General features: G+C 42.9%; 1 protein-coding gene across 1 annotated transcript in view; it reads right to left on the bottom strand.

Moving 5' to 3' along the window:
* The window catches only part of PTPN11 (protein tyrosine phosphatase, non-receptor type 11), a 47,640-nt gene that overhangs the window by 20,165 nt on the left and 12,351 nt on the right, over positions 1-15,124 (bottom strand). The window contains exon 5 of the mRNA XM_021706720.1: positions 14,517-14,630. Coding sequence (XP_021562395.1) covers positions 14,517-14,630 — 114 coding nt within the window. The remainder of the gene's footprint in view (positions 1-14,516; positions 14,631-15,124) is intronic.

Below are 15,124 nucleotides of genomic sequence, written 5' to 3'. Positions count from 1 at the left end.
AGCTTGGGACAGGCAGCAAAAAGGACAATGTAAACTGGAGACAGGCTGCAGGACACCCCATCCCATTTTCTCAAAACCATTTTAACCTGTCAAAATGAATGGCATCAAACTAGGAACCCTCAAAAAGGACCAGAGGTTAATTACTATCACCTGACAGCATGAGTCAAAACAGATGCAGAGCCAAAGAAACTGCATAAAACTGTTAACCCTTCAAAAGCATCAAGAGAGGGCTGGGAGTGGTGGCTCACACCTGTTATCCCGGCATTTTGGGAGACTGAGGTAGAAGGATGACTTGAGTCCAGGAGTTTGAGACCAGTTTGAGCAACATAGTGAGACTTTGTCTCTACAAAAAAAATCAATCAAATTAGCTAGCCATGGTGGCATACACCTGAAGTCCCAGCTACTGGGGAGGCTAAGGCGGAAGGATTATATGAGCCCAGGAGGTTGAGGCTACAGTGAGCCATGAGCTGCTTCTGCATTCCAGTCTGAGAAACAAAGTGAGACCCTGACTCAAAAAAAAAGCATCAAGAAAAAGTTAATGCCCAGACTCAACCATGCTGTGCATTTAAGAGTGCCCAGGTGCACTACTGACTGCAGGGGACAAGTTTTCATTGTAAAGAACCATCCCCCTACATTTACAGCCATTGAATGTCCCTGCTTCCCACCCCTGGACTCCTGCCAACTTAAATGCCAGGAGCAGCAGTCATCGTGATGACCAAAAGAGACCCCACAGGCTTCCAAATCCCTCTGATTGAAAACCACTGGACCTGGCTCTTCAGGAGCATTTTTTTCCCTAGCAAAAGCTTCATTCTATTGTCCAGGCTGGAGTGGGATGGCACCATTATAGCTCACTGTGACCTCGAACTTCTGGGCTGGATGGATTTGGAGTCTATCATACTCAATAATCTATCACAGAAACAAAGAACTGAATACCACATGTTTTCGCTCATAAGTGGACCCTGAACATATCATGATACTACAAGAAAGGAACTAGCAGTAGCGGGACATTGCCAGATGGTGGGGAGCCACCTAAAATCAGTAAGGGCACCTGATCCTAATCCAGGCAAAGTGAGGGCCAATGAGAGGCCCAAACCACCTGTGCCTAGACCACTTATATACTCAATCCTCACTTGTACCCCACATCTTTAAAATAAAAAAATTAAATATACAAGATAAATAAAAATTTTAAAGCTCCTACTAACTCCTTCCCTACCCCACTCATGCCTGTGGCCTCCTGAAGGAGAGAAAAGAAGCTAAGAGAGGCTGTCAGACAGATGGCCTCTCTGGTTTTGATGCCATGTATAATTAAGACTGCGGTAACCACCTGGGCAGGCTCCAAAACCAGGCCTTCCACCCAGACTGAATGAACTTCTGTCTTCCTTTGGCATCTATCCTCTCTGCAGAGAGACACTGCAACTCCTTCCATCCTCTTTACTGCAAGCTTTGCAGCGTTACCTGGCACCAAAGGAGGGTAAAAGTCCTCACTTTCTGACACCACACTGCAAGCCCTGTCACCATTTTTCTGCAGTGGGTTCTGGACAGCTCTTCCTGCATGAGCCCATAGTACCATCCTGGAAGGAAGGACAGCTGGAGATTCACAGCATCAGAGATAGCGACAACTGACCAGTGCCATCAGGGACCAAACCAACCCAAGGTTGGGTTCCCTTCCAGGTGCTTCCTGGAGCCACTCGCTCCAACAAAGTGGGGGAGAAGTAGAAAAACAAATTAAAAGGCACGGTCCTTGGAGGAGAACAGGTTCTGACATGTGAAACACAGCAAGCAGTATAAGACAAATCTGCAATTAAGTGTGTAATTAATTATGAGGTGTGTAGTTAAGGAGTAAGATCCACGAAAACTAACCAAGGTGGTTTCTGGGAGGAGCTGAGGCTGGAAATAGGTGAAGGACCTGGATGGGTACAGGTAAGGAAGGAGGCAGTCTGGCAAGTCAGGGAGTGAATGCAATGGTAGCTACGAAGCCACCGAGCATGTGAAAGGGGAAAGGAGGCTGGGTGGCAAGTCTGGAAGTTGAGTGCTAGCAGTGGAGAGAAACAAGGAGAGATGAAGAGAGAGAGATGCAGGGGGGAGTTCCTTGAGAGCTGGGTGGGATATTGAGAAGAATCTCAGTGGCTAGGTGAAAGAAAGCATGGTGTGGTATACTTCCAGTCAGAAGTTTCCAAGTTCAAACCTCAGCCAACCATTAGCCAGGCAGGTACCTGGGGACAACTTTCTCACTTCTTCTGGGAGTCAGTTCTTGGTTATCAAATTGAAAATGCCATGCCTCTAGTAGGAAACAGGAAGCCCCTGATGGCTTCTGAGCAGAAGCGTGACATGAGAAATGCTGAGAGCACATCAGCATACAGAATGTATGGAGGGTCAGAGGCCATGCGGCTAGAGTCAGAGAGCAGCTCTCATGTTCCAAGGTGAGGACAGTCTGAACCTCTGCATCAGGACAGAATCCTGTCTGCTGCTGCCCACCTGGTGCCTTGGTCTCCCAGAAGGTTCGAAGATTACTCTACTTACCTCACAAGACCTGGGGATGCAAAGGGCTACCTTCCCTAGCCCGATATGCAGCACAACAGAGACAGTAAATGCTGGCTTCCTTCCTTCCTCTAAGACCAGAAAGACATGAGGACAAAAAAAAAACCAACAGGGCTTGGCAAATGCCATGGTATGGGAGGGAGAGGAGAAAAATGAATCAAGGGACACTATGAGGACCACAGCCTACAGGACCAGAGAATAAATGTACAACCAGAAGGAACAGGAAAGGAAACAGCGGTCTGTGGGTCAAAGGAGAAAATAACAGGTCCTGTTTGGCATGCTCGAGTTTGAAAGGATATGACAATCACAGTCCAAAAGACAAACCCATTGAATGTCATGACGTTATTATGAAAAAGAGAAAAAGAAAAAAAAAAAAAAAGCAAAACCAGAACTGAAAAGCAACACAAACTTAAGGGTGATAAGAATGGGATGAAAATAGAAGTGCTCCCAAGTCAGAGTGAGTTTACAGAAAGCTGAGCACATTGTCTTTGGGAACTACCAGAGTGAGCTGGTTAGGAACAGAAAATATGACAAACAGCAGGGAGGCACAAAAAAGAGGGAAAAGGAAGAAGCCAGGATCGTGTTGCTCTGGGCCAGAGGAGGCAGAAAAGGAAAAGTGGGACTAAGGAGCTGGACACCCATCTCCACAGCAGCACAAGGAAGGAAGTTGGAGAAAAGACTGTGTCAGAGAAGTTGTATCACGAGGAGAGGGAAGGAAGGGACTGAGAAGAAACAGAGGCTGTAGCATAAGCCCACTGAACAAAGAAGATGGAAGGACAACGCAGACGCAGAGAATGATGAGGCAAAGCAGAGATGGTCAAAACTCTAAAAGCACCTTCAGGCCATGTGCAATGACTCACACCTGTAATCCCAGCACTTTAAGAGAATGAGAAGGGAGGATTACTTGAGGTCAGGAATTTTGAGAGCAGTCCAGGTAACATAGTGAGACCTCTGCTCTACAAAATCAAAAATGTGCCAAGCACAGTAGTATGTGCCTGTAGTTCCAGTTACTCAGGAGGCTGAGGCAGAAGGATCACCTCAGCACAGGAGGCCAAGCCTGCAGTGAGCCCTGGTAGTGCCACTACCCTCCAGCCTGGGTGAGACCCCCAACTCAAAAAAGAAACCAACAAAAAAACCCTAAAGAAGAAAACTCCCTGCTGGGGGATGGGGAGGCAGGGAGGCAAGGTACAGAAAGAGAAATAAATATTCCAACGAAAACAAATTTCTCCAGAATTCAAAGCATTTTGCTTGTGGAATAAACCTCTGACCACTGAAATGTTCTGCCCACAGGAAGGTAGAGGCTCTCAGATTAAGCAACTGGAAGCTCAGGGTTAAATGGGAAGTCCAGGTTATGTACAAGCCTGCCAACCTGGAGGACTTTGAAGCATAAGGCTGGAGCACTGGTTGGGGATTGTTGCTCATTGTGGTGCTGCTTAGTCACTGAAGGGAAAATTTCCACTAGAGATCACCAGCAAGAATTATTATTCTAGACACAGCGCTGGGATGCAGTTAAAGTCTTGTTTTCATAAAACCTAACCATCTAAGTAGAATTTATAAGCTCCCCTAAACAGGATGTAATTTTTTTTTTTTTTTTTTTTTTTTTGAGTCAGAGTCTCACTCTGTCTCCCAGGCCAGAGGAGAGTGGCATACTCACAGCCACCCCAGCGTCGACCTGCTGGGCTCTGGAGATCCTTCCACCTCAGCCTTCCAAGTAGCCTGAACTACAGGCATGTACTACCATGCCCGGCTAATTTTTTAATTTTTTTATTTTTTGTAGAGACAAGATTTTGCCAAGTTGTCTGGGCCAGTCTCGAACCCGTAGGCTCAGGCAATCCATTTGCCTCGGCCTCCCAAAGTGCTGGGATTACAGGCTGAGCCACAGAGCCCAGCCAGGATATAATCACTTTAAAGAAATCAACTGGACTTGGGTTTGAAGACACAGTAGCCTCTCCTGGAGACACATGAGTTAGCAGAACTGCTGGTGGAATCTGGGATGTCTACATAACTGTCAGTGAAATGACTGCAACTTTAATGCAAGCTGAAAACAGTTTCAGACCATTCCAGACAAGAGAGGCTGGCATAGCCCAAGGAAGCTGGACTTTCAAAAAAATGAAATTACTAAGGGAAACAAGTTTTAAGGCACTAGGAAAAATAACCCCAGTTAATAAGGTGTTGAATGAGGGTTGGTTGTTTGAGGTTTTTGGTATTGTATTTTTTAAATCAGAAACAAAAGTTTCAAAAACTAAAATCTCTCTGAAATTCAGCACTGTGAACCTGAATTCAATCTTGGTTATGTAAACATAGGGCTCTCAAAGACGAAAATGTGCATCCTACATCCACCCAACTACCTCAGTCAGTAGAGCATGAGACTCCTAAAATGTGCATCCATGAAGCCTCGAACTGGGGCTCCATCTGAAAACAAACTGCATGATGGTAAAGCAGAATACCTCAAAGCAAAGCCCAGAACATTCCTCCCTACCTTTTTTTTATTTTTATTTTGAGTTGGAGTCTCACTCTGCCGCCCAGACTGGAGTGCAATGACACACTCCCGACCACCACAGCCTCGACCCGCTGGGCAATGGCGATCCTTCCGCCTCAGCCTTCCAAGTAGCTGGAATTACGGGTGTGCGCTACCACATCCGGCTAATTTTTGACTTATTGTAGAGATGAGGTCTCTCCAAGTTGCCCGGGCAGGTCTCAAACCCACAGGTTCAGGCAATCCACTCGCCTAGGCCTCCCAAAGTGCTGGGATTACAGGCTGAGCTACCAAGCCCGGCCCCTCCCTACATTTTAAGCACCAGAAAGCTGTTTGTTGAATATACATAAAGGGTCTAAAATCCGATACAACTCTCTCTCGATTACTGAAAACAGTTCAGATTCAACATGCCACAGATACTTATTTTGTGCCTACTGTGTGCTAGGCTGTCTGCTGGATTCAGGGGTTACAGTGAGCAAAACAGGACTACCTGTCTTTGTGGGGCCCCGGACTGCTCTGAGCTATTTTCCTAGAAAATACACACATAGCAGACATAAAATAGCAGGATCAAAACGCACCTCTTTATTTGTTTCCTATCACTTTCATCTGAGCAAGACCTCTTCATTCCAACAGACTTTGAGCAACAGACCCATGCTATCTGCTTCCATAGATTCATAGTATATTAAACCAATAACCACAAAAATTATGTATTGATCTCAAGGATAATAAATACCATAAAGGAAAATATGCACTGCTATGCACACACGTAACAGGAAGAACTAATCCAGACATGGGGGTGGGGATCAAGGAAGGATTCTCTAAGAAATGCCCCTGAGGCTGGGAACCATTCTAGCACAATCCCAATTATAACACCACAGAATTCACTGAAGAATCATCTTCTGATTGGATGTCTCACAGGCAGTTGAAAATTCAACATGTCCAAAATGAAGGTGGTCGCCTCCCCCAAAACTGGTTCCTTCCAGCCTTCCACACCCAAGAAAATGACAGCACCATCCTACCAATCCCTCAAACCCTTGTGTGCATCTTATCCTTGACTCAGTTCTGTCATACCACACGATCTGTCAACTCTACCATCAAAGACTGGCAATTCTACTTTCAAAAGAGCTCTAGACCCCAACCACCTCCACTGCTGCCGCCCGGGTCCAAGCACCATCATTTCTCTGCCCAGATGACTGCAACAGTCTCCCTACTGGTCTTACTACCTACCCTTTGTAGACTGTCCTCCACAGCAGCCAGAGTGATCACTTCACTCCTCTGCTCAAAACTCTCCACAGACTACCCATCTTCCTCCAAGTCAAAACCAAAGACCTTCCAGTGACCCACCATGCCTTCATATGAGGCCCCTCCATGCCTGCTCCACCTCTGCTGCCCTCTTGTACATTTCCCATCCACGCCAGCTGTACTGGCCTGTGTATAGATCACACATGATGTCAAGCACACCCCCACTGCAGAGCCTCTGCCCTTGCTGTTCCCTTTGCTTGGGATGTTCTTCCAGAAGTTATATGAGTAGCTTACTCCCTCATTTTCTTCAGGGCTTTGCTCAAATGCCACCTTATCAGAGAGACTTTTGTAAAACAGTAACACTCCATCAATGTGCCCTTTCTGTCTTATATGACTCTATTTTCTTCATAGCACTTATCACCATCTCAGTATAGAATATTGAACTTTCTTTGTTTACTGCCTGTCTCTCTCAATTGACTATAAGGTCCATAAGAATAAAGACTGATTTGTTCACTGCAACATCTCCAAAACCTAGAACAGAAGCAGGCATAGAGTCTGTGTTCAATAAATATTTACTGGATGAATGAGGGAATAAGTCACTGCCAATAATAGTGTCTATGGTAGATATTTTGGGGATGTCTGCCCAACTCACTACAACCCTCATCTCCTCATCTCTGAGGGCTACTTCTCCCCAAATGTGCCCATGGCATAGGCCACGCATGGTGGTTCATGCATGTAATCCCAGAACTTTGGGAGGCCAAGGCAGGAGGACGGCTTGAGCCCAGGAGTTTGAGACCAGCCTAGGCAACATAGTGAGACCCCATTTCTACAAAAATTAAAAAATTAGCCGGGTGTAACAGCAGACACCTGAAGTCCTAGCTACTTGGGAGTCTGAGGCAGAAGCACTGCCTGAGCCCAGGAGGTTGAAGCTACAGTGAGCAGTGATCAAGCCACTGTACTCCAGCATGGACAACTGAGTAAGACCCCTACTCAAAAAAAAAAAAGTGTTCATGGCAGGCACATTTGTTTTATGTGACCCTGTCCTTGGCACTGCTCTCTGGACCCAAGATGGATGGCATCTAAGCCAATGAGAATCTCTGAGACTTTAATACAAAGACTGAAAGTTGCTAGTTTCAGTATCTGAAAGTGACTAGAAGTAAGGTTTCTAAGCCAAGAAACAAAAATCCCCTGAAAGAAAAAAAGCATGAAGCAGGTATACAAGAATACTTTATACAGAGAGGGCAGCAAGTTGGAGGAGGAAGGGGAGGATGAAGGGAAAGAAGAAGGCCTGAGGGACTGTCCATCTGCAACCTGCAGTTGGTTGCAGTGTCTAGGCTCAGCCCACATTGCCCCTGGGCACCTCAGGCCTAGAGAATCCAAAAGGGAGGAATGGGCACGGACAGAGGATAAATACCTCACAAATGCAGCCATGCAATATGCACCTCACCACAGAGCACAGGCTGACTCAGGTAATGTACACACTGCAGGCAGGCACAAAATTGCAGAACCACAGTCTGCCTTTTCATCTCTTTAACAACAGTCTCATTTGAGCGCAACTTTACTTCAACGCAACAAATCTGAAAATATTATCTACCTCTTTCCATTCATGAGCAGAGATGAAAGGTGTTCACACAGATCAGAAATGGGCAATATGACTGGGTACAGTGGCATGTGCCTGTAGTCCCAGATACTCAGGAGGGTCGCTTGAGCCTAAGAGTTCAAGGCTACAATGCACTACAATTACAACCCGTGAACAGTCACTGCACTCCAACCTGAGAAACATAGCAAGACACTGTCTCTTAAAAAAAAAATTCTGTCGACCAGGCTCGGTGGCTCAGCTGGATTCCCAGCACTTTGGGAAGCCAAGGGGAGCAGACTGTCTGAGCCCATGGGTTTGAGACCAGCCCGGGCAACTAGGCAAGACCTCATCTCTACAATAAGTAAAAAATTAACCGGATGTGGTAATGCACGCCCGTAATCCCAACACTTTGGGAGGCTGAGGCAAGAGGATTGCCTGAGCTCAGGGGTTCAAGACCAGCCTGGGCAACTTGGCGAGACCTCATCTCTACAGTAAACCAAAAAATTAGTCAGGCGTGGTTCTACAATAAACCAAAAAATTAGCCGGGCGTGGTAGTGCATGCATGTAGTTCCGGGTACTTAGAAGGAGGGGCCAGAAAAATTGCCTGAGCCTAGCAGGTTGAGGTTGCAGTGGCCATGCGCATGCCACTGCACTCCAGCTTGGGCGACAGAGTGAGACTCCAACTCAAAAAAAAAAGAAGCATGCTGTAGAAAAAAATCAAAGACTTGAGTTTACAATGTCTTGGTCATACAACATATCCTAGAAGAAAACCATCAACCTGAATTTATTTCAGCAGCTAAAGTGAAAAGAACCAGAGCTTCCCAAGAGACTTCATGTTCTAAGGTACATCAAAAGCAAAAGTAATTTACAAGTATCTTCTGGGTAAACATACCTGAAATGACATAGAGAGTTTCACAGGACACCCAGGAGCCAGCCATAGAGACAAACAAAACATCGCTGACGGAATTAAATTACCAATGGCATTGTAATTCAGAGGTCTGGTTTGCTTTAAAAACCATCAGAGTACACTGTAAGAAGGAAGTGATCCCAAATATATTACCTTCCGGGAAACAACTCAGGCACAATCTCTAAAATAATAATGCCTCACCATTGTGGAGCAAAGTTTAGCTTCAGAGGATATTGATTATGAGTGTCTGCTTCCAAGTATCTAATTTTTTCTATAATGGCTTGCTCTATTCTCAGCCTTATTTCCCTGGTTCCAAACTTAAAGGGTAATTTTTTTTAAATGGTTGAATTTGAGAAACAGGTACATGAGAGATCTAGAAAGTGGGCCATTGGCTATTTAGATACAGCTTTCATTTCACTGAAACATTAATGCCCTGATTTAGTGCACAATGATTTTACCAATTCAGTCTGACCTCTACAGAGAACTTGTATAGATGTGATCTTATTTCCATTTCCTCCTCAATTCAACTCAATTTTTCTGCTCTTTGTTTTTAATAATATATAAAAGGTGACCAGAATTTGAGATGTCACAGCGTGAAATCATCAGGTCAGTATTTTGAATCAACTATCTTTTTTCATGGCCAGATGAGTCAGGCTAGGAGTTCCTTCTAAGTGCACATCTTGACCCAGTCAATGAATTCTGAAAAACATCCCACTGCCATAAACTCTCTGGGAAGTTAAACTTTGTTTCCTTAATCATTGTTCTACAATAAACCTAGTGTTAAAGAATCCACCATGGTACCAGATGCCCTGTAATTTTTTTTGCTTGTTCTAACAAAAATTAATTTTTAATTTTTAAAAATGCTGTAATTTTTTAAATGTCTATCTCACTGCTATACTTTTTAAGTTCACAGTTCTTTAAAGAAAATGTCATTTATGCAAATGATCACTTCAGCTAAAATTGTTTAAAAGAAGTTTAAGATTATAATGGGTCTAGATTATAAAGTAGCTCACTATTGTTATATTAACCAAAATTTTAATTCAAGTAAGTATTTTGCAGATGTTAAATATGCTAGTAAAAACCATTATAAATATAACTTTTGGCCAGGCGCAGTGGCTCATGTCTATAATCCCAGCACTTTGGGAGGCCGAGGTGAGAGCATTACCTGAGCCCATGGGTTTGAGACCAGCCCGTGCAACTTGGTGAGACCTCATCTCTACAATAAATCAAATAATTAGGCGCATGTGGAGGTGCATGCCTGTAGTTCCAGCTGTTTGGAAGGCTGGGGTGGAAGGATCAACTGAGCCCAGTAGGTGGAGGTTGTGGTGGCTTGAGTATGCCATTGCATACTAGCCTGGGTGACAGAATGAGACTTCGACTCAAAAAAATAAAAAATAAATAAATAACTATAACTTTTATATGGTAAAAGTTAAGGATGAGTAACAACCATCATTCTTTTAACATGGAACATTTTTAAAATGTTAATATTAACAGTAGTCAGCAAAAATAGAAAAAGATGCCTACACAGGGCTATTCATTGTAATCCTCTTTGTGATACGTTTGGAAACTACCCAAATGCCCATCAATAGTTTGAATAAACTATGGTTCAATCACACAATGGAGTACTATGTAGTAAAAAAACAAAAAAATGAATGAAGACTATTGCTAGATACTACTAGGGAGTGATGGACAGGATATTTTTAAAAAGCAAGGTTGGAAAAAAGTATGTAAAGATACACTACTGTTTAAGAAAAAGTGAGAAGACAAAAATATTCGCTTATAATTTTTAAATGTAATGATAAACCATAACGTTTTACACTATGGCTAAAACTGAGAGGAAAGGACAAGGCTAGAAGGTAGACTTCTTTGAATATACTTTGCTTTTTAGATTTGAATATCAAGGCCAATATTTTATATAATTTAAATAAAACAACAGGAAAAAAATTTTAAATTCAAACATTAAATGAAGTAAACTAACCATACATTCAGTTAGCATATAGCCACACCTAGAGAAGAAATATTGCAAATAAGCCTGAGAGACAGTAATCTGACTACACATCTCTGAAGGATTTTTTTTTCTTTTTTTAGAAATGAGGTCTCGCCAAGTTGCCCAGGCGGGTCTCGAACCTGTGGGCTCAGGCAATCCACTCACCTCAGCCTCCCAAAATGTGGGATTACAGGCTGAGCCACCAAGCCCGGAGGATTTTTTTTTTAACTGAAAAATATTAAACTGTTTTCAATAATCATATTATTGGGAAGTCTTATTATTCTGAAACTCTTGTATAATATAAAGTAAATAAGTAATCTCATGATGGCTTCGAGAGGTAGAATTTTTGGCACTAGGGAAAGGAGACATAAGTAAGAACAACTAAGTTAGTAAAAACCCTGAAGTCCTGAATTTGATTAGGAAGTACCCACTGAACTCACGATATACTTTACTCCAAGAAAAAAAAAATCTTCCAGCTCCATCCCTTGAGAAGACTTAGAAACAATAACCAACCTAGTAGCAATTAGCACCTGTGGTGCCCAACTTATAGTCTTTAAATTCCACTTCTCATGAAAGAAATGAAGCGAAGGAAGAAAGGAAGGGAGGGAGAGAGGGAGAGAAGTTAGCTTGCTCCATGCAGAATTGACTGATTCCAGTTTAGACACTGGAAATATGTTACTCTGTTACTATGCATGCCACCAGAAAGTAAGGAATCTAGCAAAGACTGCTTGTAGAAGGCACCAATTGACCAAAGATAAGATGATATGAGCAACGAAAATGATAATAGCCCAGAAACAGTGGCTCACGCCTGTAGACCCAGCTACTTGGTAATCTGAGGCAGAAGGATCACCTGAGTCTCGGAGGTCAAGGCTGCAGTGAGCGATGAATATGCCACTTCCCTCCAGTCTAAGTGACAGAATGAGACCTCAACTCAAAAAAAGAAAGAGGAAAGAAGGAAAGTAGGGAGAGAGAGAGAGAAAGAGGAAAGAAAAGGAAGGAGGGAGAGAAGGAAAGAAATGATAATAAATGCCATAGTTAGAAACACACCAAATTTGTTAAAAATGCATGAGTATATATTGATACCAAAAAAAAAAAAAAACCTTTGGAGAATGTTATTTTAAAAATTGCTTAGCAAAAAGGAAGAAATCAAGCATTTATTCTGCCTTGGTAATGAAACGTATCTTTATAAAAATATTTCAACCTAATAAATGAAGAATAATAAAATTATAATATCACTACCCTACAATCCCTTTTGAACTAATGGATCTAAGCAAAAATTATCAGTAGCTGCCACAAAAATAAAAAAGAAATAACAGGACACAAATATCCCATAATATACCACCACAAATGTAGTCTTGCCAAAGAAAAATTGTATCTAAAACCTCTGGCTCACACCTGTCTTCCCAGCAGTTTGGAAGGCCAAGATGGAAGAATTACTTGAGCCAGAGAGTTTGAGACTGGCCTGGGTAACACAGCGAGACCTATCACCACAAAAAAATTAAAAAATTAGTCAGGCATGGTAGCACCTATAGTCCCAACTACTGGGGAAGCTGAAACAGGAGGATCACCTGAGCCCAGGAAGTCAAGGCTGTGGTGAACTGTGATCATGCCATTGCACTCCAACCGGGGCAACAGAGACGTTGACTTAAAATAATAATAATAATAACAATAATAATAAAAAGAAATACAAGGGACAGGCATATGGTGAAGCCTACCACAGAGAGATACTTGGCAAAACTCAGACCATAAATAACTCTCAAGACAAAGGACCTACTTTCTTCAACAACAGAAGAGTGAGAGGGATGGAAGAGAAACCAAAATATTCAAAGAGACTTAAGATTTTTAAAAGAGAAATATCATGAGACATATGACAAAAAAGAAAGAAAGAAGTGAACGCCATGACATGAATGACTGCTGAAATGCTATCTTTTATTTATCTAGGCAGGCAGAGCAGAAGGAAGAAAGCGGTGAGTTTAAGATTTTAAAACCCTGACTCGTTAGGTTTAGCATCACGTTTTCATCAATGCTTTTCATCACTATTTTCTCTGTCTCAATTAGGCACTCCTTGGTTTTTTGTTTTTGAGTTGGGGTCTCACTCTGTTGCCCAGGCTGGAGTGCAGTGACAAGATCATGGCTCACTGCAACCTCAACCTACTGGACTCAGGCAATCCTTCCACCTCAGTCTCCCAAGTAGCTGGGACTACAGGTGTCCACCACCATGTCAGGCCAATTTTTTTATTTTTTATTTTTTCTAAAGACAAGGTCGTGCTATGTTGCCTAGGCTGGCCTCAAACTCCTGGGCTCAAGCAATCCTTCTGCCTCGGCTTTCCAAATTACTGGAATTACAGGCGTGAGATACTGCACCTGGCCAGGAAGCTCCTTTTTTTTTTGAATTGGAGTCTCGCTCTGTCACCCAGACTGGAGTGCAGTGGCCGCTCCCGGCCACCACAGCCTCGACCTGCTGGGCTCCGGCGATCCTTCTGCCTCAGCCTTCCAAGTAGCTGGAACTACAGGCGCGCACTACCACGCCCAGCTAATTTTTTATTTATTGTAGAGATGAGGTCTCGCCAAGTTGCCCAGGCTGGTCTCGAACCCACGGGTTCAGGCAATCCACTCACCTCAGCCTCCCAGAGGCGCGGGATTACAGGCTGAGCCACCGAGCCCAGCCTAGAAGCTCCTTTTAAAGGCAGTAACCCTGTCTGACTTGTTCACCATAATGTCCTCAAAATCTAACCAGATGCCTGGTATGAAAGAATAAACCTGAATTCAAGTCCCTGTTCAGCAATGTTGAGCAAGGACTAAGAATGCTCTATTCTGCACCCATTCCCCAGTGCTAGAATTCAATCACTATCTGCGGTAGGAAGGTTGGACAATTTACTTAACCTCCCTGAGCCTTGGGATCCTCATCTGTAAAACAGAAACAAAAAAAAAATCTGTAAAATGGAAACCAAGTTGTTCAGACATACTGTGGCTAAAAGGACTTTATTTGCCCATGCATTCATTCCACAAATATTTATCAATTCTAGCCCTACAAAAAGTATGGAATAATAATCATTCCCATAAAACAGAACAGTAATAATAAAATGATTGAAACATTAGTTAAATATAAATACTCATTCAACAAACATTTATGGTGCTTCTGCTGTATAACAGGCACTGTGCTATGTGCCGGGGATAAGTATAAAGGCAATGTGCTAGAATCCTTGTTTTTGAAGAAGTTTCTGTCAATTGCAGGAGAAGAGAAAGAAAGAGATCACAATATCAGTGGGGAAGTGGCATACAAGAGGGCACCAGGAACATGGCACATTCCCATCAGGGACATTCTACCCAAGGTGGTTTCAGGAAACAAATCAGTTCACTCCACTTCACAAAGTTATCAATCTGGACTCTCAAGTTAAAGACACCAGGTGATGTTTCTCTTTTACCCATTCACTGCACTAAGGCTACTGTATATTCTTTCTAAAGACCCCAGTGCATGCTGGCAATCTTCCAAAGGAATTAGATCCTTTTGTTTTTCTGAGATTTTGCCAGCAGTCCAAATCAAAAGAGGCAAATGGAACTGTTGGCTCATCCATTGAATACTAACTGCCAACTCCCTTCTCTCAGAACACAATGATCCTCTATTTCAAAGAAGCCCCTCCAGCAACTTGTTCCATGTCAATCAATGGCTGGATTAAGAGAGGACGTCAGATTCAAGTCTTTCAGATCTAATTCCAAACACAAGCCCAACTTCTCCTCCATTAAAAATAGGACTTAACTTATGGAAAACAATTTTTTAAGAACTTACCTCAAATTCTTCCCAAAAGCCTTGTTTGACTTTATCTGTGGTCTCAGCTAATTTGCTAAGTTCTCGAACCCGGCTTTCTATTTCAGCAGCATTAATACGAGTTGTGTTGAGGGGCTAATCAAGCAGCAGTTGATGTAAAGAAAATATTAAAGAAAAAGGTGTTAATGCAAAAAAATAATAAGGCTTTTATGTTAATATTCATAAAAGCAAGAATCGAATTCACAGAACCCAGTAATTCACAGTAAAACCCAGTAATTCACAGTAGTTTCACTTTGTTTTCTGTTCTGCCATGAAATGTATCTTTCATCAATCTCCACACACACTTTACTCTGCTGACATAAATTCAAAACTATTTCTTTATGAACAGACCACATTATTTAGAGAGATGATGTCATGTGCCACTATCATAAAGGTGAACTTTGAAATAGCAACAACTCCAAAGTGAGTAAGTGTGGTCGCCCAAAAGGAACCAAATGTGGATCTATGATGAAAGCTTGCTTTAAAAACTCTATAAGGAGCCGGGCTCGGTGGCTCAGCCTGTAATCCAGCGTCTTGGGAGGCTGAGGTGAGTGGATTGCCTGAGCCTGCGGGTTCGAGACCCGCCTGGG

Source organism: Carlito syrichta, unplaced genomic scaffold, assembly GCF_000164805.1.
Source record: "Carlito syrichta isolate Samal-C Ts95f unplaced genomic scaffold, Tarsius_syrichta-2.0.1 Scaffold315954, whole genome shotgun sequence".
Taxonomy (NCBI): domain Eukaryota; kingdom Metazoa; phylum Chordata; class Mammalia; order Primates; family Tarsiidae; genus Carlito; species Carlito syrichta.
Note: the sequence above shows the minus strand (reverse complement) of the source record. Positions and strands in the feature narration are given on the sequence as shown.